General features: G+C 47.5%; 1 protein-coding gene across 1 annotated transcript; it reads left to right on the top strand.

The window, feature by feature from the left end:
- The first annotated feature begins 7,544 nt into the window (after positions 1 to 7,544).
- On the top strand, positions 7,545 to 9,296 carry LOC135907195 (solute carrier family 22 member 6-like). The gene has a single exon (XM_065438884.2). The coding sequence runs from the start codon at positions 7,545 to 7,547 to the stop codon at positions 9,294 to 9,296; it is 1,752 nt and encodes a 583-aa protein (XP_065294956.1).
- Positions 9,297 to 25,423: the final 16,127 nt, after the last annotated feature.

The raw sequence follows: 25,423 nt of genomic DNA, 5'->3' as shown, positions 1-25,423 counted from the left end.
GCAACGAAGCGTATTCTTTGCTGCTGGTGTGTATTTTTCGCAGGAGTGTAATCATCAACACGTTGTTTTTATAAATGTTTAAAATGTTTTACGCTTGGTTAGAGCAATATTAGCGCTTTGTTTGGCTGGTGCGCCAGCCTGCGCCAACTGCGCTGCGCCAACAAGTGTCTGGACCGTGCAGACCAATCAGTCCGCTCATGTACGTCTACGCCAAAGTTCCTTCATCAGCGTGATGAAGGAATTTCATCCAGTCATTTGCCGAAATGACCAGCTTGCCTGTGGTTAACGGGATACCAGACACATTCGGCGCTACGACAGAATGCTCGCAACGCACGCTGCTTCGATAGCTCTCGCTAGGGGTCGACAGCCAAGCGGCTAGCGGAGAGGTGTCGCGCGGGCGGGGACGGGCTCCAAAACTGGAAATGGACGATGTGACGTCGCATCGTGACGCAGGACCAGTGAAGGCGGAGCTTAGCCCCGCTCGCTCGGCGAACGAGCTGAGGAGGAAAAGCATGGCTGGGGAGGAGGGTAACTTCTAATCGCTTGTAGCTCCATTAATACGTAACGCTTCACTTAAATTGTGGCGCGAATGTTCTACTTAAGCTGTACCCTACGCGTCTACAAAATTTGTCCGAACCGTTTCAGGGGCCCTTTAAATGCAATGGGCCGCTGCACTCATTGAAGGTTTATTTCCCACCGGTCCCCCTTTGACAAAATCATGTTCTAAAGCTGAGATTTCTCGTTTGAAATAATGATGTAAGAGGTCGTACATTCACATCTCAAGAACCTCAGAAAAATTAAGAAGGTGTGACGAAGGGTAGTAATTCTTCGTATCACAAGTGATTCCCGGCCTAAATATTGGAACTACGGTCGCAACTTTGCATTGAGAAAGAAATAATGCATTCCGCAAGGACAAATAACACAAATACGTTAAAATAGGAACTATGGTGACAGCGCAGTCTTTTATAACAAAATTATGAATAGCATCAAGTCTTGTAGATTGTTTCGACCTATGTTCCCATCCCAACCCCGGATAGCTGGGAAACGCTGCTAGGAAACGGAAACCCGCAGGTTCAGCAGGCACTGATCCGTCAGGCCCGCAACATCACCATGGCCATTGGAGCCCTGGACTAAGGGCCCCACATTTTGAAGCCCAAAATGCCGATAAAATTTATATTTCTCGCTTTCTCTTCGCGACCAGAATTAAGGAGCTCTTCATCGGCTACTGTTACGTATGCTAGATGGTCAGCCTGTTCCGCAATTTTGATAATCGAAAGAACATTGTTCGCTTATATTTAATTTGTTGAATATTTTGTTCGATGCAAAGAAAATTTAAAAAAAAATCATGTGATGTGTTTTCCACGGCTTCTAGTGAGTTATACCACATATAGTGTAAGTCTAGAATCCGCCTTCATCTATTTCTCGTGTTTTTGCAATATCGTTGGCAGTTGTTTCTCCTTGCTATCACGGCACAGTGAGAAGCTGATACGACCTTGTAGAGGGATGAGTTCTCGTCGATGCATTGTTTAACCAGAGAAAATACGTGTTGGGATGTGTGCAGCTAGTTGACTGCGGGTCGCGCCACCTTTATTGTAGGTGGTGCTTCCGCCAATTTGCTCTGTGGTTCGCTTTATTTCCAACGTAAATTTAGGACAGTTACATATCCGTCCAACAAGTCCAATTCCTGGCAAATAAATGTTCGGTATTGAATGAAAGAAACCGAACAATGCACGAAAGCAGATGCCCTCTTCTACCGCTGTCTTGCGTAATTGTATGCGTTGCTGTTCCCTATATTGTCACGTGGTGACGACGTTGAAGAACACAGTAGCAATACTGTGAAAGAAAAGACTAACTTTTATTGGGCGAGCCTGTGCCCACAAAAACAGGCTACACTTACAGCACAACGATAGCGGCTAACACGGTCGGCGATCGTCGAAAATCTGATCAGCGAGTCAAGTGCGTTGGCTTTTATACATCAGTCGTCGAATGTTCCAGAGTAATCGCTGAAACCCGCGTGCCTTCCCCAAAGTTCTACATCATTCGCGTCGCGCACAAATGTGATCAGATTGCACAAGGTTCGGTCACAGGCAGCGGATGGAAGCATCGATAACATTCCAGAAACTTCCTATACATGCTGGCGCGTCCTGCGCTGTACGATAACATTTGTTAGGCGGTTAAACGTGTCGCCCGATAAAGACAAACAATTACACCTGTCAATATGTTGCAACCATTGCGAGGAGCTAGTGGACGGATCGAATTCCTAGGCTGATTGAAGCGCGTAGCAATGCGAACCTGTAGGTTCCCACGAGTTGATCACCGATTTCATCCAGGTGAAATATGTAAAGCAACGTGTTGAGGTACTCGCTGGTCGGCGAGATTCCACGGAGTCGAATGTAGAGCACTAACGTCTCGACGCCTGTCAGCCAATCCAGAAGTCCGCCGCGCTGCGGACAATAGCCCAGGTAGCGATGAATCTGCGAGTCGTCGCCAGCCCAGCGGGAATTCGTCAAGGCACACGTCGCTGTAGAATAAAGTGAGGGACCGCGTTCGTCTATGGAGCAGTTTAATTTAGGCACTTAGAGATGACTCATCAAAAGCTGCAACATACCGCTGTCTCAGCCGCAGAGCAATATAGGTTTGGTAATTCCCGTTTGGCCACAATTGATGTGGAAAGAAAAACGTAGATACGAAACGAAAACGAAAAGGCTGCAGTATAAAGGAAATGTTGGTGTTCTCTGGAAAAGATGCAACGCGCTATTTCTTATCCCAATGCTACTCCTAGAAGTACAGCGGCCGCAAAACCAGTCAGGTCTTGCGGTATCTTTGATACAGATCATGCGGCTTCTTCTAAAAAGGATTCAGCAACGTAACTGTTCAGGTACTCTGTTCCAACACCGGGGCTCTTTTGCAACACAGCTTTCCCTTCCTCTGGCAGTGTAGCTGAAAAACCCCCACAAACACAATAACCTCCATGTCCTCCCTCTTTTTCACTTCACTACCGTTTCTTTCTATAGCTCTCTGCGGACTCGCCATCTGCATCCCATCGCGCTGTCGACTGCCACACACTGAAATCACTATTTAACGTCGTATATGCAGAATATCCCTTAGAACAGTTTGCACAAAGTTCTCTGGAATTGATTCTTTATAACGTCTGTGGAACCGTATGCACCATGCTTGCAAGATGGGCTAATGAACCGGTCGCCTCCTTACCTGAGACAGGTCGCGAAATATGGAGAATCCATCAATGAAAGCGTCGCCGTCATGCGGAAGTATTTCTCCGGTCAGTATCTTAAACGTGGTAGTCTTTCCCGCCCCGTTGACGGCAAGGAGGCCGAAGCACTCGCCAGACGGCACAGTGAAGCTCAGGCCCTACATCGCCATCAGCGATAAATGATATTAGCGTCGTACGCCGTCACCTTGAGCATGCAATTCTGGATGCCCCGCGTATGGCGTAAGGTTGGACAAAAAGCAAACGGATAACACGTAAACAGCGTAGAACTTGCTTTAGAGCAGTTAAAGATGACATGATCTGAAAGTAGTGGAGCCACTGTGCCAGGATGTTGCAAATGAGGACACATTCGAGGTCCGGTTCCGGGGTACGTTGTTATGACTCGCGCGCCTCACAGAGGAAAGCTTGTTGACGCCGCCGGAGTGCCAAAGACATGGTAGCTGGCCTACGCTGTACTGGGGCGTCGCACTAAGCTAGGCGAACTCACGCCGTCGTCCGTCTCAATCGCCGAGAGTTCCTTGTTGGTGAGAGCATGAGAGGGAGCTTGAAGGAAACGCATCGGTCTATTTTACATACTTACACCTCCATACTGGCTCCATGCAAATGAGAGCACACGCCCTGTAGGGGCAATTTACATGTCTGATCCCACTAAGTGTCTGGGCAGGCTACACAAAGCATCCACAATCCACTTTTTAAGCCGTCGTCTTTCCTACGTCACTAGACGAGGGAATGCGACTATACTGTTTCCCCGCCAATCAGAAGGGTCGAAGTGTTCGCAGCACTATGCTCACGATGGTGCACTAACTTACTGGACTCCACCCCTGTTGTTGCGCAATCGTCCTCGCAATGAAGCAATGACTAGGCAGTCGAGAATCAGGGATCAACGCTGTTCCCACGCCAGCCGTTGACGTCGGCTCCTTGCATAAATTAGAGGGCTCTTCGCGACAGTCAGTATGCAGCGATTTGAGGAGCCTGGCATTCACAGCTGCTACTGCTTTCAGAGAATGGCGCCGGTTGGTGTCACCCCGAAGGGAGCGTCCTTTCTTTTTAATAGTGAGCGCCGGATCCCGTCGTCGTCTAGGCGGGTGCTGGTGAAGTGCTCGCTTCGTGGGAAGCACACCAAGAATACCCTCGCCGTTTTGAGACGCAACAGTGCATATTCAGCAGCACATACAGACTGGGGTCATTTTCCGGTCCAGCGAGATGTTATGAGCTATGACTTCTATTCTTACGAGAAACAATCATATCCGTCAGAGAAAAAAAAAGCAAAAGAAAAGTTCTGCCAATGCGCATTATGCTCTTTCAGATCAATACACTTACAGGTCGAAACTCCTACTTGAACCGCAAAATGCCAACCTAAAGAAATTTCTGGATGTGATAAAAAATTGATGCTACTCTTCGCAAACACCCCAGGACAGGTTTTCCATTGTTTTCGACAGTGTTCACAAAATGGAATCGATCAGGATTGTGGCTTGGCTCGTTGGTATGTCGTCATGAAGAAGTTCTGTGCAACGTCCCTACTACATGGACACTGAAAGAACAGGATACTCACAGTGCCACGTTTGCGTTGTGCTCTTACTCCATATGTATCCGGTGTTCGTGTAGCAGTTTGGCTAAACTGAACATCTTCGGAACGAAATGAATGAAAAGTGCGTGGCACGGCATGCTTTTCGTGTCTTTGAAAAGCGTCATTGGGCCGGTAATCACCATGGAGAACACAGCAGTCGAACAGGGTGATACGCGAAAGTGCATGCATCGTCGCGAGTATTTCAAGTACTGAAGGCCACACTGGGCCGCGCGTAATGCTGGAACTTTCAAGGTACTTTCGTTTAGTATTATGTTTTAGCAGTCATAGAGTGTCCTTTAAGCGTTCTCTAAACGTTCTTCTATAACTATTCCTTGCTCTGAACACTTTTATCGTTTCTCGTTATTTCTTTGAACATCGACTGCTTGTTTTATAGTTGAGCTGAAAACTGCAGACGCAAAAAAAATATCATCATGTTATATATAACACGCTAGCTCTAGCTCTCTTGTACCGCATATTTATACACGCTACTTATTTGAAGCTTAGCACTGAAGTAAGCCGATTCCTTGCAGCTAATTTTCTACCGATGCATTGTTGTCTGTAAAATTAATATTTTTAAGGCCTTAATTCTTTAACAGCATCGACATACAGTAAACGGGTTCCTAAAGTACTATCCATGTCTTGGTAATAACGCGACCGATGTGCTAAATTCCTGAGTACAACAAGTTACAATGATGAAGAAAACAGCAATGAAGCCAGGAAAAGCATAAAAGAATATAATTACGTTTAATTGAAATCTAGAACAAGCACAACATATATGAAAGTAAATAAAGAGACAATTTCATAGTTACGCGTGCGGTGCTTTGCGAATGAAGCTGCAACAGAGGGCATCCTCCCCTAAACCTTCTCGCGTATTTCTGTAGTATATGTAAAGCTCAGCCCTAGGAGTGTCAGCCAGCACCCCTCACCTCATTGGCGGTGTGAGGTGCAACACCTGCCGCCATTGCATATGTGTATTTTTGTTTTAATCACCTGACTAACGAAAAAAAATCGAGTCCCTCGAATTTCCTTATCGTTCTCACTGTGTACACAAAAGTAGCGGGAAGACTTGCCCGCAACACTACGTTGGTGTCCGTATAGCCGTACGCTTTTTGTAGGCGGCAAACCATCAAGGCTGGCTTGACGTCCTGAGGTGGTTGCTGGTGCTGGTAGATTAGACCGTTCACCAGCTTGTCCTCGTTTACCGCATGGGTGTCCTCGTACTTAGCAGCCTGCGATCGTCGGAATGTTCTCATATTTTAGTGTGTATTTTCCTCGCCTCGAGTGGTTTTCATTATATGATATTCAGTCGACGAAACATTGTACTTAACTCAGGCAAACAGAGAATGCGAGCTGGCCAGTCGAGTAACAGCACGTGGAAGAAGCGTCAAAAGCGCGATACTCTATGTTTTTATTTTGTCAAAAATTTCACTCTTCAATGATTACCTGCATACATGCAGTAGCTTATTTTTGCACGTGTATTTTGATGTATTTAAAGACACTACTGACACGGATCATGTTTTCACAATGATGTGCCATAACTAACAAAGGCGTTTGTTATTACGCACCTGCAGATCTTTTGTTAGAGAGACGACAGAATGATTTTTCACAGCTATGTTGACAAACTGATGTGTTAAAGTTTGTTCCGCACAAGCTACATATGCTCTTCAGTGTTCTCTTGCAGATAATTTCTTATGTTTGTTCGCATAGCATCATCGCCTCGTACGCTTTCAATGGCGCAGCGTATTTTCTTATGCAGCGTGCAACATGGATTTATGTCATGCGCTTGAAGAAGCTGACGTTAGCTCGCAGCGTTTTCACTTGGCTTGCACTCAGGAACGGCCCCTGAGGAAGCTTGGTATTAGCGTTCTTTTCATGTAGCTGTTGACATTGATTTGCTATATGAAGGCTTAGCGAATGCGTAAAAGAACAAATGACATCAGTGTCAATCAAGCACATGGCGCTGACCAAAGTACAGTATATTGCGTCTAATTGGGTACGAGATCAACTATCGCATGACGCGTACATGATCTCCACCGAAATAAAAAAGGTCTGACGCTTCCACTTGGTAACTCATCATTTGTAACTCTGCGCATAGGTTTACTAGAAGTACTGATACCCCCCTCCTGTATATGCGCGATACCTGCAGCACGCGATAACACGTACTTAAACGAGTGTACTTCGCCGGTTGCTGTCCTTGTGAACTAGGCTCCTATGCGACAGCCGAAACGTCTTTTATATTAATATACTCTACCTTGGTAGGCGCCGTCTGTTTTATTGACAATGATCTTCCCCGACTACTCGGGTTTCCGTAAGACCTTTCATTTTATAAAATATACCCTTTTCACAGAGAAAGGAGTCCTCAGCTGTGTAAAATGAAAACGCGTCATTTGCGGTGGTCACTTCATCTCCGCCTTTTAGCTTAAGCTCACAGGGACATTACCCCATATATTGCTCAATTTGATGCTTTGATGCTCATTTGGATGCTTTTTTGTCTGTCTCTCTTTAGTTTACGCTTGATGAAGAATATTATCGTGTGGAACGCCGTATAGGGATGTAATTTTTTTGTAGTGTAAATGCAATTATTTTGAAGTAAGTGCGGGACCTTAGCCTACAGTAGCTTTCTCATTTTTTTAATGTGCACGTACCTCGTTCATTTCGGCTGATCCATGGCACGCGCCACACGCCCTTGCTCGTGCATATTAGCTTCCGCGCATGCGGTCACAATAGAAGAAGAAGCAAGCTTCAAGGATGGCCGCACACCACGACCGACGGGCCACGACTCCACTATTTGTGTCCGGCGAATTAGCCCTGGTGAAGCCAGCGCCGAAGCGGTTAGGGAATCAGGTGCCGTATGGCTACGGCGCCTACCAAATGCTACACATATTCGTCGCAGTCATCGCATTCTACAACTACGGGCTGCACATCGACAGTTTCAAGCTAACAGCTGGCGTAATGGATCACTGGTGCAGGCGGCCCGATTCCATGAAGAACCACAGCGTGGACGAGTGCAAACAGCTGGCCATACCGGTGGACGAGAAAGGCGAGCACAGCCACTGTACAATGCGCGATCCCCCGGACGGTGGCCATGCGGCTCGCATCCTGTGTTGCGCATCGTGGGAGTTCGACCTCGGCCAATACGGGAACAACATCGTCAGCCACTGGAACCTCGTGTGCGACAGGCGCTGGCTCATCGACGTCGCGAGGCTCGTGTACGCGGCTGCCAGCATAGCCACGCTGCCTGCAGTCGGAGCGCTCGCGGACAGCGTCGGCCGCAAGGCGGTACTCTTCTTAACCGTACCTGTAGTCCTCATATCGGGCGCCGCTAGTGCCATGCCGAATGACTTCCAGTTCTTCGTGGGTGTGCGTGCCGTCGTGTCAGCCTCCACGAGTGCCCTCGTGGTACCTGTGTACGGGCTGGTTTATGAATTGTCGCCGATTGAAAAATATCGTGATTATATAGTCATGATCACGATATCTGCGTTGATGCTATCACCGATCACGCTGTTTACCGCTCAACTCGTGAAGGCAGGATGGGCGACGCTGCAGCTGATACTGATGGTTCCAACGTGTCTTCTCCTGCTACTTTATTACATCGTCGATGAGTCACCCAGCTGGCTTTTGGAGACCGGCAACGTCAAAGAAGCCGAGCGCATCGCTTTGCGTGCGGCAAGTATAAACAAGGTCTCCCCAGAGCACTGCCGAGATCTCATGGCAGCTCAGGCAGCAGCGATTAAGGCTCGTAGTCGGGAGGCTGGAAATAGCAGCGGTATCTGCAGCCCACGGTTCAGAGCTTGCACCATTACCATGTGTTATATGTGGGCTGCGATAAGCTACGCCTTCGACGCCTTCGTCATTAACGACGGTGTTCCCGTCGGGGAAACCACAACCGCGTTGAGTTTCATCGTGTCCTTCATTGTGCCCGTGGTCTCGGCGCCGTTCATTACTACCTTCGGCTACAGGAACACCGTGAGCACCTCCGCACTCGTTTTTGCCGTAACACTGACCATCCTGGCCACTGACCCACGGGAGCAGACTGCGTTGCGTGATTCGCTCGTAATTTTAATGCGCGCAACTGGAACCGCCTGCTTTGCGTTCTATCTCATCATATACGTCGTCGCGTACCCGGTCATGACCCGCTGCCTTAGTCTGTCCGTGGGTCTCGCCTTCAGCCGCTTGGGTGATACGTTGGCCCAGATGAGTCCAGCGCTGCTTGGTGGCCGCCGTACAACATTGCAGCTTGCCATTGCTGCCGCCTTGATGTCACTTTTTGTGGTGGGCGCCGAACTTGTGCCCTGTCACATTGACGTTAGGCAGCAATGCCAATTAGCGCCCTGCAAGAGCTCCGGCCTCGTGACAAGCGAGGATAGGAAGCGCGCCATGCAAGAGACGCTGGTGCGTATGCCAAGGGAGGCCGTGAAGCACCGGGGCACCCCCATCACGAAGGACAGAGCAACATCAAGCGACTTACCAATCGGAACAACTCCCGAAAAGACATACTAGAACTTTCTGCGCGCACATGAGATACATATCGCTTGTACACCACGGCATCGTTTCTGTGGCATCTAGGAGTTCAGAATTTTGCCACAGTGTGTCACACACGTTCGCGTTACTAGACGTTCAAATAGAGTATTTCTTGTGTATTAGCTTTGTAGAACATTGTCTTGTTACGTTGCTGCAACTGTTTGAACTTGCAGAGACGGCCTGGTCACTTGGAATGTCTGTTTGAATGTCCCAGCCCGTTCCAGTTTTCTACGTTGTACCTCGGCCTGCCTCGCGTTCGCGACGACGCGATGCCATTGATACTGCCAGAAACCTATTTCTCCTATACTTTTTTTTATTTTGCTGAGACCTAAACGTCCACGTAAGCGAAGCGCCAGGATTTCGCGCCGTGCTGTCACTCGGTCTCTATTCGGAGAAAAGAGTGCAATGGCAAACTAAACAAGGCGCTTCGTATGGTACGACTTTGTGACACCTGTGTACGTGCACTCGTCAACGGTGTTGCCGATTGAAAGAGTATGCGTAACCTTACTCAAAAATATTTATGACATATTTATAACCCGTAAAATTTACATGACTGTCTTGCATTTATAAGCGTGATTACCCATAAATTCTTCTTAAATCGCAGGTTTCTTTTCAAGCCCTCTCAGGATTTCTTGGCCGTTATAGGTGCTGCTGCTGCTGCAGTCCGGAAGTATTAAAAAATAAAATTCTTGGGTATTACGTGCCACCATATTATTTTTGACCACCTCGGGTTCTTCTTGCGGCTCGAGGTAGCATTTGGACCAGGAATACAGCAATCCCAGCGACGAATACGTCCATCAGCAAGCATGAAGAAAAAAGGGTTTATTTTACATAATTTACGCTGGCTCCATATACGGGAGCCCACTCCATGCAGCAGCATATTAAATGTCCGAATTAACATCAGAACACGTCAGCATCTCTCACTGTACCAAAGGTCTCGTTTTAATACCTTCGTCTTCAATAGGTGACTGGCCTAGGGAATCTGATGACTGCGTCGCGGCCAACCAGAATCGTCGAATTGGTAGCAATATCCCGCCCATGATCTCGCACCAATCCGCCGTGCGCTCCACCTCCGATGTTCTACCATCGCCCCCGCATATTTAGCAACATCGGAATCCGAGGGCAAAGCTGTTCCCATGGTAGCATTCGATGTTGGTACTTTTCACCAATTAGTTCAGGTTGTCAGGTTCAGATGGTGGGATCGTTTGTTGTCTTGTCAACAGGAGGCGTCAACGCAGCGTGGATTTCTCGATAGGCGCTGATGAATGCGTGGGTTTGCTTCTTGGTAAACGTTGAATTAATACCCATGGCCATGATGAGACCTAACACTTTAAAACGTGCAATGCACAATACACGAGCGTTATTTTTTTTTTGCATATCATTCACATCGAAAAATGGTCGCCGCGGCCAGGAGTCTCGTCCAATATATTTGTGTATATATATATACAAAACATTGAATGCTTAACATGTATATGTTCAGTTTGGTTCTGCGACATAAAATAAAAGCTCCCTACATAAAACCTGGACAAGTTGTGTTGGCTCACGGGCATATCTAAAACACACGGATCTGGAGATAGAATGGCTCATTTTATTTCAAGAATTCGTCAATTCACTTTTTCATGTGGTCATTCGGCATGTGCCACTGGGGGTGTGTCCATTCTTAGCCAAAGCTTCAGAACTGTCCCGCTACAGCACAAGAGGTAAAACAGAATCCGTTGAAATGTTGCTTGCTACGTGTCGTACTTTTTTGTGCAAACACCTGTCATCACTAAATATATACTTTACTTAAGCTTCCCTTATCATTGATTCCAGCATGAGCGTTGGAAGTGCATTTATTTTTTACTCTTGCTGCACCAAGTACGTTAACAGTAGAAAACTGGGGCGCTATAACGTAAAACTATTCCAAACTTTTCTATTCCATTTCTGCTATTAGCCCTCCGCGATTGGTCCAAAACGTTTTTGGACCACCCCCACTTCAGCTGTCTGTCACGCGACGTCACGAAAATTGCGATACCTCTCCATCTGATATGATGTGTACACATTGATTATGCATGATTTTACCGAAAAAAGAAAAGCAGGTATTTCTGATTCGACACCCTTTCGCCATTAGCCCCCGGCTATTGGTCAAAATTTTTCGGACTGCTCCCACTTCAGCTGCCTGTCACGCGACGTCACAAAACCGCGAAAACTCCCCACGTCAAAGTGACGTGTACGCATTAAAGATGCATTAATATGCCGAACAAAACTGAATTTTCTTCTGAATAGCCGCAGGCTGCCCCGTTCCGAAAGGAATAAACGATGGCCGCCATCGATCGCTCAGGCGCTGGCTACTCGCACCTGCCGGAGTGCATGGGTTTATTTTCGTATAATAAAACTTCTTGCGTGGCCGTGTAACGTTTTCCAGCACTCTCGGCACGTTTGCGACCTCATTCTGCCAACACTTCTTTGCTGAGGATCAATTTTAGCGTCATTCTTTATCTTCAGTTCTATGCCACCGCGATTTTCGACCAGCTACCGTAATCTAAGAAAGCGAAAACGGACCAAACGCACACGCCGGCAGCACCCTCTTCATCCGGTTATCAATTTTCCTTGAGCGCTCCACTTGAGCGTTCTCTTCGTCTCTTGTCAGCCAACTAGGCATGAGAAGCCGCTCAGTGTAGGCAATGTTATTCGTTTTTCAAGCAAACAAAAGTGACCTCCTATGAAGGAGGAGAGCGTTTGATTGGTCTCTACGGACAACCCTGCGGGTGACCACCCGGTGCTTGCGTCGGTGCTTACGCAAATTTGACGTCAGGAGATTGGGATAACAACATAGTGGAATACTTTTACGTTATAGGGCCCCTGGTCATCACCATTTCCAGTGCACCAATCATGTTGCAAGTGGAAAAGAAGACGCCTTTTTCATGACTGGGCGAGTCCGCCACCCTTGGATGTGTTCGGGTGCAATGGAACTGTTGTGATGGTGTGGCGGCGAAGAAACCACGCTGGAATTTTATTTAACTAATCTGGTTTGTACATAGTTTTTTGAACGCCTTAACTGTAAAAAACAAAGGACTAAGGAAGACAGACAAGGACTCTCAATAACGACGTGCTTGTCTGTCTTCTTTAGTCCTTAGTTTTTTGTTTGCAGATATGCGGTTCTAAACTCAGCTTGGCCGAGCTGGCTGCGAGCGCTAGCACTTAGGTCACCGTGGCGCATGGCCTTACATGTTGTTAGGAGCTTTATATTAGGTGGTGCTCTTATGTAATGTCGAATGAAGCAACACTCCTTTCTGTGGCTCAAATGGTTTATCTAAGTATCGGGTGGCCATAGACGTCCCTATTCTTGATTTTGGTTTCCGTCTTTTTGTCAATGTGAGTGTTTCAGCCTGAGGGTGTTATCTAAAACTACACGGGCAAGGCTTTTTTGCTAAATCTTTGGACAGCATTTATTCCCTCTCACAACCTACCTTTGCAGCTTTTGGGAAACAATGGAAAGCTGTCGCAGGGATGAGGGCTCTGCAGTTCTAAGGATTTCATTATTTGAAGGCAGTTCTGTTGAATTGTTATTACACTGTTACTTTCAAGTCATTTGATTTGCCCCTTTCATTACCAAATTTTTCCTGCTTTTTCTTTGTCGAAACTAAATGCATTTTTTTCTATTATCACTCGAATCTTGGTCGATCCCACATTGTGGGTAGCGCCATCAGCAAACGGAAAATAAATACTGCCGCACCTGTCTTTTGAAGGCCACTTACACAGCGGTGATGCGCCTGCGTAATTTGCTTGGGCCCGAAGCTGCTGAAGCTGACGTGAATTCTACGCCCTCATACATGCCTGATACACAGACTGCGATTAGGCGTCGCCTTCACGCGCAAATATTTGCACATTATTGGAAGGACAGACTCTCCGGACTGTTCAGTGTGTGGCGCTGTAGAGACTATAGAACATGTGCTCGTGGTGTGCCCTGAGTATGCGCGAGAAAGACTGACATTGGCAGATACATTGAGACATTTACACAATGGACCACTGTCGGAGGACCTCTTGCTAGGCGCGTGGCCACAGAGTTGGCAGACGACAGAGACAATGCGTGCACTTTCACGTTTCCTAGGTGACATGGGCCTGGACTCACGCCTGTGATACCAGTTGTGTAATGTGTCATTCACCTCGTTCTTCCCATTATCCAGGCACGTACCCAGGGGGGGGGGTGCCGGGGGAGCCCGGGTCCCCCCCGAAATCAAGTGGCATACCCCCCCCCCCCCCTCCCCACCCACGCCACCACTCCTCACACATTCAGAAAGCGCCGCCAGATTAATGTTGAGACTTGGCAGCTGTTCATCGGTCAGCCTTATGCTGCCTTTTCCACTCCTTTTAGATGGCGGTAGTTATCGGCACCTCTTGTAAGGTGAAGGACAGTTTTCTCATAGATTCCGCACCCGCGCGATCAACTCGAGATGCTTTCAGTTGTCACCATCTATTCAACCGTCACGCGCATAGCTGTTGCTTTTGTTACTTCAACCTTCTTTGTTTAGGCTGATCCTGGGACCAGGATAGGGATGCGGCTGTTACACAGCTGGTCTGTATTCTCATGGAACAAGTTGTGGCCGGAGAAAACGCCAATTGCGTTTAACTTTTCCCTTTGCTTCATTATTTCCTTGAGTTATGGCTCGCCGCGACGCTGGCAGATGCCCGGAACCATATACACGTGATATGGGTTAGATAAGGTGGGAAATAAAATGATGTGAAAGAGCGTCCATCATGAAACCCTGCAATAAAGCTTAAACCCATAAGCAAGATGACTGTCGCCCGTTACCTCGTCTGTTTTTCCTTAATTGTATAGCACTTTTCCTGCAAAATTGGAAACTGGAAACAAAAATCGCAAGGAGTTGAGAAATTAAGCGATCTACAAAGGGAGAGAGCCAACGCAACAAACAAACTGCAAGCAAAATTGAATAATAAAAATGTTAACCGTTGTTTATGCGAATATTTATGGATCAACATCTTTTTGTTTAAAAAGGAAGTAGAGAAAACGCCGCCGGAAGTGGAGAATAATTACTGAATGCTTCTACAGTTATCGGTCGAACCGCCTCACGTAGCCACTTCTCTGCTGTGCTTATGTGGGTGTTTTTCTAACCTTTCTCTGTGAGCGCAGTACGTCTAGAATCGCAGAGTCCTGCGCTCTACGTGGTTGTATGGGACTGGCGGCCGCACAGCGTTACGCAATTCGCGGAACTGTCAAAACTGATAAACAAGGCGAAAATAACTGATATTTGAAACTATAACATGAGAAACACTGAAGAAGCTGTATAAAAATGAACGCAGCCAGAAATCAGTAAAAAAGAAACCTGGAGTAGGACAAACCATGATGTATGCACTAAAAGATAAGAGGGATAATATCATAAGCAATCTCGAAGATACAGTAAAAGCAGCGGAAAAATTCTAAGCTGACCTGTATACAGTACCCAGAGGAGTCACGATACCTCACTTTGAAACAGTAATGAACAGGATACAGAAACTCCTATAACTAGCGATGAGGTCAGAAGGGCCCTGCAAGACATGAAACTGTGAAGAGCGGGAGGAGAAGGTGGGATAACAGTCCATTTAATCAAAGATGGAGGAGACATAATGTTTGGAAAACTCGCGGCTATTTATACGAAGTGTATATCGACTGTGAGGGTCCCAGAAAACTGGAAGAATGCAGACAATATACTAATCCACAAGAAAGGAGACGTTAAAGAATTGAAAAATTATAGGACCATTAGCTTGCTCCCAGTATTATATAAGATATTTACCAAAATAATATCCAATAGAATAAGGGCAACACTGGATTTTGTCAACCAAGGCAACAGTCTGGCTTCAAGAAGAGATACCTTACAATGGATCACATCCATGTCATCAATCAGGTTATCGCGAAATCTGCAGAGTACAATAAGCCTCTCTATGTGGTTTATATAGATTACGAAAATGCATTTGATTCAGTAGAGATACCAGCAGTCTAGAGGCACTACGTAATCAAGGACTACAGAACGCTTACGTAAAGAGCTTGAAAAATATTGCTACATGCGTGTGGTATTTCTTTGAACGAGGTGCGTGGGCGCCATCACTCCAGAAAAGAGGGGGAAGAACGAACTGGGCTCGCGTTGTGAATCTGACTGGTCAGCGCTGCATCCGTTGTTGTAAATATAATCTGTAAATAGTTTCTCGTCCTACTGGCTCGTCCTTCGCGTAAGAATATATAGAGAGGTTCTACAGCTACCTTAATTCTACACAAGAAAACCAGGGAGATACCTATAGGGAAATGGGCCAGACAGGGAGACACAATTTCTCCAAAGCTATTCACTGCGTGCTTAGAAGAATTCAAGCTATTAAACTGGGAAGGCTTAGGAGTAAAGATCGACGACAAATATCTCAGCAACCTTCGGTTTGCCGATGACATTGTTCTAATCAACAACAATGCAGACGAGTTACAACAAATGATTGGAGACCTTAACAGAGAGAGTGTAAGAGTAGGGTTGAATATTAATATGCAGAAGATGACTATAATGATAAATAGCGGGGCAAAGGAACAAGAGATCAGGGTTGCCAGTCGGCCACTAGAGACTGTGAAGGAGTACGTTTACCTAGGTCAATTAATCACAGGGAACCCTGATCATGAGAAGGAAATTCACAGAAGAATACAAATAGGTTGGATCGCATAGGGCAGACATTGCCAGCTCCTGACTGGTAGCTTACCATTATTATTGAAAAGTAAGGTGTGCAATCAGTGCATTTTGCCAGTGCTGGCATATGGGGCAGAGACTTGAGAATGAGTTAAGAACCGCGCAAAGAGCGATCGAACGAAGATTGCTAGGCATAACGTTAAAAGAGAGAAAGAGAGCGGTCTGGATCAGAGAGCGGTCCGGATCAGAGAGCGGTCCGGATCAGAGAGCGAACGGGTATAGACGATATTCTAATTGACATCAAGAGGACAAAATGTAGCTGGGCAGGTCATGTAATGCGCCGGTTAGATAACCGTAGCACCATTACGGTTACAGAATGTGTACCAAGAGAAGGAAAACGCAATCGAGGACGACAAAACACTAAGTGCAGCAATGAAATTAGGAAATTCGCGGGCGCTAGTTGGAATCGGTTTGCGCAGGACAGGGGTAAATGGAGATCGCAGGGAGAGGCCTTCGTCCTGCAGTGGACAAAAAACAGGATGATGATGATAATGATGATGCTGATGATGGTGGTGGTGGTGGTGGAGGTGGTGCCCCCCCCCCCCGAAAAAACATCCTGGGTACGTGCCTGCCATTATCATCCTCCATTGTGACCCTTTTTCTTCCCCTCTTGCCCTTCCCTTACGTAGAGTAGCAGGCCAGATGCTCCATTATCCGGCCGACCTCTCTACATTTTCCAATCATTAAAATACTTCTTCTTCTGACATGGCTTCTTCACGTCGCCTCATCAACACCCGTCGCGGTGGCTTAGCGGCTATGGTAACACGCCGCAAAGCACGCAGTCGCGGGATCAAATCCCGGCTGCGGCGGCCGCATTTCGACGGGGGCGAAATGCGATAACGCCCGCGTCCCATGCATGGGGGCACGTTACTGATTCCCTGGCGGTCAAAATTAACCCGGAGTCCTCCACTACGGCGCGCCTCGTAATCAACTCGTGGTTTCTGCACCCGAAACTCCAGAATTCAATTCAGCTTATCAACACTGGCGACACCGGCGCGCTTCACGCTGCTGCCAGAGGACTGTTTACAGCTCAGCGATCAAAAGGGTCCCGCAGAATTCGCAAGAGTCCGAGAACTCAGTAAAGAACGCTGATGAACACGCACACCGGCGTTCGTACTGAAATGATGGTAACACATATTGAACTCGTACGCGGTTTACTACACAGATCTCAAGTCAAATTCCAAGCGTAGAGGCGATCTTCGACTTGTGGTGCGCCTTTGCCTTGACCGCCTTAGCTGCTGCCTCGCTGGCCTCTTTCCGCGTCAAGCTGAGGAAGATCTGCTCCAGCGACGTGTCCGTGATGAAGAAGTCGTGCAGCTTGAAGCGCTTCTTCACCCGAGCCATGTTCGTGAACATTTCGCTCCACAGCATTTGCACGCGAGACTTTCGAAACTCGAGCAGGCCCTGCACGAGTGACCAGTGTGTAGCACCGCAACAGCGGTGCCGTTATTACACAAGAAAGACAGGCAAGTCAACCGCGGTTGACACCGAAATAAGACAGGGATCTATGAGCCGCATTAGTAGACCATGTGCTGTGTTGTCCCATGTTTTTCCATGTCAGCTGTAAGAGAGGGAAGAGAGGTTATACCGCCAGAATATTTTTCTTCTTTGATGTCAACCGCTGTTGAGACACCTCGACGTCACTTCTGTCACCTTAACGAGTTTTATTACGATATCACTCTTGCATAAAGGGTTTTACTTAACGTTTACATTACTTTCTTCATATTTATAACACCGACATTGGCCAACAGTTGTTGTTGAGTAACGCTACCCTTTAAAAAGCTCGTTGGTGCTTCATTCCGAAATTCTTTCGCTAATTACGCCTTAATTATTACGACTCGGTAGATAACATTACCCTAATTTGGGGCGTATTATTAGGTACAAGCTTCATTTTGACATTTTTGGCGATTTATCTTTATGTCGGGACTTTGGCCTCTGAATGTGAAGTCACCGCGCATTCAGCGCCATAATTGCTTACGAATTTCTCGGAACGTAAACGCCTTGGAAGGGTCATAAAGTTAAGCTACCCTCAAATTCTATTGTCTTTAATTTAGTACATACAAGTACATTAACTACCTATAGGTTAACCCTAAATATATTAAGTAATATGAACTATAAATACATAACGCAATGGCGAAATTTAAAATGGTAATTAAAAATATTTTGTCAATGCAGTACTTGCGTAGTTAGCATAGCGCTTTTGGCCTATCAAATGAATTGCCTGCAGGTGGGTGCGAACGCTGAGGAACGCGCCATGCGGCAACCGGACTCCTCTCTCACGCTTCTTTCTGGGCACACTGCGCGATCTAGTGGCGCTGCCGAGAAGTATGTGCGTGGCCTCCGAGATGCGAAGCATGGATCGCCGGTGACTGCGAACGCTGAGGATTGTTCTTTCGCTTGTCGCACAGCCAGTGACACACTCTGAGCGACCCACGTTGGCGAGAGGTTCTTTGTACAAATATGTACACATTGCCGTATATATACTCAGTGACCCAATTTGGTGCGATAGACAGTCTTGAACTTTGTTCCCTCAACACATGAACCCGATGCGCTACCGATTCCACCACGGTGACCGTGCAGGCAGGAAAAGGAATTCGATACGTATATACATAGATGTCGATAGTTGGGCTCCCGAAAGTGCGTGAAGCCCCCTGAGAATGGTAATGCATCAAAATATTGCGGTATTCCAGGTTGATCTTTGTTGTTGAAAGCTATGGAATAAGGACGAGAATTTTCGTATTTTGTGTGTATGTGGTGTTTGAAGAAAACGCGTGCTTGTTTATTCAGTTGGGAAGATCGCATTTCAGCCTGGGGGCTATACATCAAGAATGTAGCTAAGACGTTGGCATGCAGTGACAGGAACACCGTCGCGAGTACGCTTTCAACCAGCAGCTATGGAAGGTCATATCCAGCTTTAGTGGAAACGTACCAACTAGCGCCCCAAGCGGCCCCGGCACGAAGCTAGCGCGTTTTCAATGGAACGAGCGGGTTTTTCGCGAATAAAAGCGAATAAAAGTTTCCTCACTCACTCACTCACTCACTCACTCACTCACTCACTCACTCACTCACTCACTCACTCACTCACTCACTCACTCACTCACTCACTCACTCACTCACTCACTCACTCACTCACTCACTCACTCACTCACTCACTCACTCACTCACTCACTCACTCATAAAAGCGGCAGGTCGATTATCGAAAAAGGCGGGTGACAGACGTGTTCCGGAAGACAATCCCCACGAGCGAAATGCAGTCATTACTCTATGGCACGTAAGAATTTTCTTCCCACGGCGGTTAAAGATTTAGCAATGGAAGCCTATGGAAACGACGAAAATTTGTACTCGATTTTCGAGGCGAGAACGGTGCCTCTGATTACACTACTGCCTCTATCGTAATACCCCGTGCAGCGTATGTAGTCCGAAGACTCAGCTTTCGATTGATGCCTATCTCGACTCTCCACACTTGGTGTAACACTGTTCCCAAAAGCGTTTTTTGTTCTCACACAGTCATGAAAATTCACGTTGTATCTATAAATAAATGAGCGTACCACCGGGCGAAGCCTCGGCAGCCACGGCCGTGTGGTAGGATCGCAGCGCACCTTTAGTCTCGCTTCGCGGTGGCCGCGGTTCGATTCCTGCTTCGCACTTTCTTTTTTTAAGCCGCATAGGACCTAGTTTTGTAGTCTTTCGCTAGATGGCAGAAACACAAAACCCAACATTTGCTTTCGGTTCTGGTTTTTCCGCGGCTCAGTTTTTTTTTTTTTAAAGCCGCATAGGACTTAGTTTTATAGTCTCCCACCAGGTGGCAGAAACACAAAACTCATGATTTGCTTTCGGTTCTGGTTTTACAGTGGTTCTCTCGAAATATTATGTTTTATATTTTTCCTTCCTAAAACATAGCAGTGTCGTGTTCATTTGTTAAGTCATCGCATTTATGAAGATTTTATTAACTGGACATCATAACTAGAAGCATGCGCATAGCTTTGCGTTATGCCAAAAAAAATAGCTTTCGTGCTTTGTAGCGTGGAACCTGGGAGAACAAAATGGGTATTCCTATTGCGTTCTTCTGGGAGGTCCGTTTTCTTCGACTTTCGCCTGTCCTTAATGGCACATGTACTCCGAGCGAATCAGGTCCACCTGGGCCACAATGCCACCCGATGGCCAGTGCCATTCCTATGCAACATTCGTGCAGAACAAAGGGTTTGCTAAGCTGAGTCGCTACCCCAACGTTAATTATTTCTAAAGATTCATCCAAATAAGAAATGCACCAACTAGGAGAAGATGTGCAGTGTGTGGATAAATAGCTACTGTTAATGTGTTCCATACAACCAAGTGGTATGAATCCGTAGGTGTGGCCGTAAAAAAACCATTTGAATAAATGTCCCGTGCTGTGTCTCCCCATTCGCTCTACAGAGAAGCTGGCTTGGTTAGCCGTCAGTATTTAGGATCAACATATGGCGTCGTTCGTTCGGTGCAGTTGCTTTTAATGCGCAGCGTTCTTTGGCGAGTACCCAGCAATTTGGTAGCAAAATCGTGCAAAGTCGTGTCTGTAACCCCAAAAAACTTGACACATTTCCCACATGAATACATAGGTCTTTATAAAAAGGGTTGGGATGGCCGGCATGAAATCGGAAGTGGCATCAGCATAAATCTGGGCGTGATGCAGGGAGGGGCCATGTTGAATTTGTTAGTGATATGGGAGTGGCCCAAACTAAATTTGGGGTGAAATGGCAATGAGCCAAGCTGAATTTTGGGCTGATATGGGGGTGGCCCAACCTAAATTTGAGGTGATGAAGGGGTGGGTAAGCCTAAGTTTGGAGGGAATATGAGGGGGGGGCAGCCTGGATTTGGAGATGATAGGGGGGTGGGATAACCTAAATTTGGGGGGATATGGGGGGTGGGCCATCCTAACCACGGGGGGATATGGGGCTGGGCAAAGCTGAATCAGGGGTGATATGGGGATGAGCTAATCTAAATGTAGGAGTGATTTGCGGTGGGCCATCCTAAATTTGAAGTGATAGAGGGATGGGCCAGGCTAAATTTGGGACTGATATGGGGATGGGCCAACCTGGATTTGGGGATGATATCAGGGTGGGCCAACCTAAATTTGGGGGTGACATAGGGACGGGCTAACCTAACCATGGGGGGGATGTGCGGCTGGGACAAGCTGAATTGGGGGGTGATATAGGGGTGGACTAAACCTAATTGGTGGGTGATTTGCGGTGGGCCATCCCAAATTTGAGGTGATCGAGGTGTGGGCCAGCGTTAGCTTGGAGCGGATATGGGGATGGGCCAAGCTCGATTTGCAGGTGGTAGTGGAGTGGGCCAACCTAAACTTAGTGGTGTTGTGGAGGCAGGCCAATCTGTATTTGGGAATGATATGGAGTTGGTGCTACCTAAATCTGGGGGCAATCTCGGGGTCGGCCACTCTGAATTTGGGGGCTATATGGGGGTGGGCCAACCTAAATTTTGGGGTGCCTCAACTCGAAATTTGGAGGACGATTTATGGAACTTCGTGCGTGGACCAACTTGAAAATTAGGGGTGGGCCAATTGAAATTTGGGATTGGGCCGACTTGAAGTTTAAGGCTGGGCGAAAAGAAAATCGGGCGTGACCGACTCTAAATTTGAGGGTGGGCCAATTTAAATTTGAAGGTGTGCCAACTTGAAATTTGGGGGTGGGCCTACTTAATGTTTGGGGTGGGCCAATTGAAATTTGGGGGCCTGTTTCCGAATAGTTAGACAACACTTGTGCTGTTTCTGCATATTTTCCGTCATCGCAAAGTACGTATATTAATAATTGTTGCCCAATACGCCTCAAGGTGAGCTACCACTCGAGCCTTCCCAGCCCACTGAACTAATGTCACAGGAGCGCTCTCATCGTGACGACTGCGACGTTCAATGTGGAGATCCACAAGAACAAATCGCAGACCAAGCTGAACGCTTTCACAGCAATGTCAACGCTAACACTACTCGCTCATGCTAGACGCAACACAAGCTTACAACGATCATAATTCAACTTTCAATCGCAGGGTAGTCGACACGTTCTCAGTGCACAATTTCGTCAATCATATAAATAGGAACGTTGCTGGATGTTTTACTGTTATCTTGCGTCATTTTTCACGAAAGCCTTCTCCCGCAAAGAGAATACATTTTTGCGATTGACGAGGCAAGCTAGTATACAACTCATACAAGTTAATGTATAAAGGGTTATAGTGATTTATCAAAAAATATGTATAAGTAAATAAGATTTCAGATGGTATTGTTTCGACCAGGCATGACAACGATTTCTTCCCGCCTGTCACAGTGCTTTGACCGAAAACCTAATCATTTTGCGCAAACGTGTTGCCCCAATACTACTGTGTAGTATTGTAGCACTACTACTGTTGCCCCAGTACTGTGTACTGTTGTTGATAATGTAGTAATGTGGAGTTTTCCTCTTCATAGGAGCACAAAAAGAAAAAAAATATTGCAGATAGTAGCTAAGCGCAAAGTACATGGGAAGATCTTAAACCAGCAATTATTTTTAATTTGCGGGTTGGTCTTCTCCGCTGATAGATCACTGTCCGATCACTTCAACTAATTTTGTTTGTGTGCAACTGCAGCAAAAACAAAGATACTATCATTTGATTGCCAGGACCTTTATGCCCTCCACACACACAAGAAGGACACCAGATAATTGACACTATCAGTTTATAAACTGATTGATACTGTTTTGCTAATTTCAGTGCAGCTTGGTGTCTGCGAACGGAGTATTTTCTTATTATCAGTCCAGTGTTAGCAGTGAGAAGCACTTCGGTCTACCATCCCCATGGGGGCATGCTAGCCATTGTAGCGCTTTACTCTAGGACAAGTGCTAAAAACTTGGTGTGCTTTGTCCTTTCAGCAGGTCGTCCATCCATTATGTTATGGTGACCATCAACGTTGTGTCCGTAAGGCCTCCTCCTCATTTTAGCTTCACCATCGCGAGAGTTGACAGAGAAAGGAAGCTTTCTTCACAATCAGCCCCAGCGGGATTCCACCACTCGTAACTGCTGCAATTTGCATTCAGTGGCTGGGCATGCTAACTACATTCTTCGTTTCACAATCGCAAGAGCACGCAGAAAAAGTGAAGCTTTGGTCGCTAACATTGCCACGAACCCATGTCAATGCAGATATAAGTACATGCAGGGGCTGGGCATGCTAAATTCAGCAGTACCAGCTGCCACCGCCACCTCAGATTTTCTATGTATACCTGCTTCTTGTTTTCATCGCAGACGCATGCAGGAAAAACGCGAATAAGTAGTTGGATTGGATTGGGAAAACGTTTATTAAGCCTGCAGCAAAGCGGGTAAAGCGCGAAGGCGCGCTTCGCACGTGGCCTACGTCGTCATCGTGGCGGGTGCTCTGCGAGGATCCCCGCTCGCCGTTGACGGTTCGCTAGGCTCCTGCCTAGCCAGCGCCTCGATGACTTGCTGGATGGCCTGGAGTTGTTTTATGCGAAGCATATTACGAGGGCTCAACCCAGCTCCTCAGGCGCGGCGGTGACCATGAAATCACGTGACACCGTGACGTCACGACAGAGGAGAAGTGGCTTTGGCTCAACTCTTGCAAGACGGGCTGGGTGGGAATCGAACCAGGGTCTCCGGAGTGTGGGACGGAGACGCTACCACTGAGCCACGAGTACAACGCTTCAAAGCGGTACAAAAGCGCCTCTAGTGAATGCGGTGTTGCCTTAGAAACGCGCTGTTTCTAAGGCGTGCGTCTCTTGCTCAGGCGCACATTTCGTTGCCGCGCCGAACGCTGCTTTGCTCGACGCTCACCGCGTCCAATGCGGGGCGCGTAGTCGCTGCCCTGTAGCCCATTGTCTTACACCCCTTGGCGGGTCGACGGGAACGCTGTCGCGTTCCACTCTTGAAGGCGAAGAAGTAATGCATGAGTTGTTTCTTCGTCTAGCCGAACCAAATATAGCCAAGCAACAGCAGTTCACCAGGCTAAACAGTGGTTCAACAACTAAAATAAAGGCTAGTATGCTTCGCATCCTGGGCTTAACCTTACCTAAGCCACAGCCATTTTTTTTTTCTTGGTCGTCGCTCCGCGTTGCTTCCTCAAGCTGCGGCGGTATACGTCTAGGCCTGAGTTAGGTTCGCTTGAATGTTTGTAGCAATCCCATAGCATGTGCTTGAATGTGGCCGTCTCCCTGCAGCACGCTCTGCACTTGTCATGGGGGTGCGATTCTGGGTACATTCTATGCAATAGCGCGGGGCTTTGAAGAGTTCTCGTTTGTAGTTGCCTGAATAGCACGGCCTGCGACCTGCTCAGCTCTTTGCAGGGCGGCGGGAGAAGTCTTCGGGCCAGCCGAAAGCCTTGGTCAGTTCGTTATAGCTGGTCATCTGGTCTTTGGCTCTGGACCATAGCGGGCAGCAGTTGCCTTGGGTGCGGTCGGTTTGTCTTCGCGCTCGAGCGTGCGTCGTTTCCTTGCGATTGGCATGCTTCTCCGACGCTTGTCCTGCGTGCGCCGAGAACCACTTGATTCGAGTCCTCTTGTCGCGGTCTGCGTGTCGGAGCAGGACGCGTGCCGTCGTTGGGGCAATTCTTCTTTTGGCGTAGTTCCTCACCGCCTGCCTGGAGTCGCTGAGGATCATGTGGCATTCTCGGTCTACGATAGCCAGGGCGATGGCTATTTCTTCTGCTTCCTCCACTTGCATGCTCGATGTGCTGGCGGTCGCCCGCACGTTGTCTCCGGAGTCGACCACCGCGATCGCGAAGCCGTTGCGGCCGGCATATACGGCCACTTCCACGTTTGTGGCGCCAGTGCCTTCCGCATGCAGGGCCGTCAGTGTCTTCGCTCTAGCGCGTCTTCTGCCTTTGTTGAATTCCGGGTGCATGTTCCTCGGCAAGGGGTCAATCCGCATGCTCCACCGTACATGGTCGGGGACGGAGCATTTTGGTCCCTGCTGTTCGTGATAACCGATGCCTAGGCTACATAGGATCTTTCTGCCAGCCTTTGTTGATGACAGTCTTTCCAACTGAGTGGCTCTTTGCGCTTCGGCAATCTCGTCCAGCATGTTGTGTGTGCCCAGCTGGAGGAGACGTTTCCTGTTGGTAGTTTCGGGTAGAGCGAGGGGTGTCTTGTAAGCCCTCCGGATTAGAATGTCTAGCTTGTTCTTTTCGCTTTTCACCAACTTGTGGAAGGCTGCCACGTACACTATGTGGTAGAGTACGAAGGAGTGTATAACTCTGACGAAGTTTTGCTCCTTCATGACTCCCTTCTTGGTGGTAACGCGCTTGAGAAGTCTGGGGGCGTTGGCCGCCTTAGCCATGATGCGGCTGACGGTGTCTCCTTTCCTGCTGAGCGCTTCGATCGTCATGCCTAGGGCTCGGATCTTGCTGACCATCGGTATTGTGTTACCATCCCTGGTGCGGATATC

Source organism: Dermacentor albipictus, chromosome 1, assembly GCF_038994185.2.
Source record: "Dermacentor albipictus isolate Rhodes 1998 colony chromosome 1, USDA_Dalb.pri_finalv2, whole genome shotgun sequence".
NCBI lineage: Eukaryota > Metazoa > Arthropoda > Arachnida > Ixodida > Ixodidae > Dermacentor > Dermacentor albipictus.
This window is presented reverse-complemented; position numbering and strand designations above follow the sequence as displayed.

What these genes read in the sequence shown, in the direction of transcription:
- LOC135907195 (XM_065438884.2), top strand. Translation starts at nt 7,545, where the DNA reads ATGGCCGCACACCACGACCGACGGGCCACGACTCCACTATTTGTGTCC.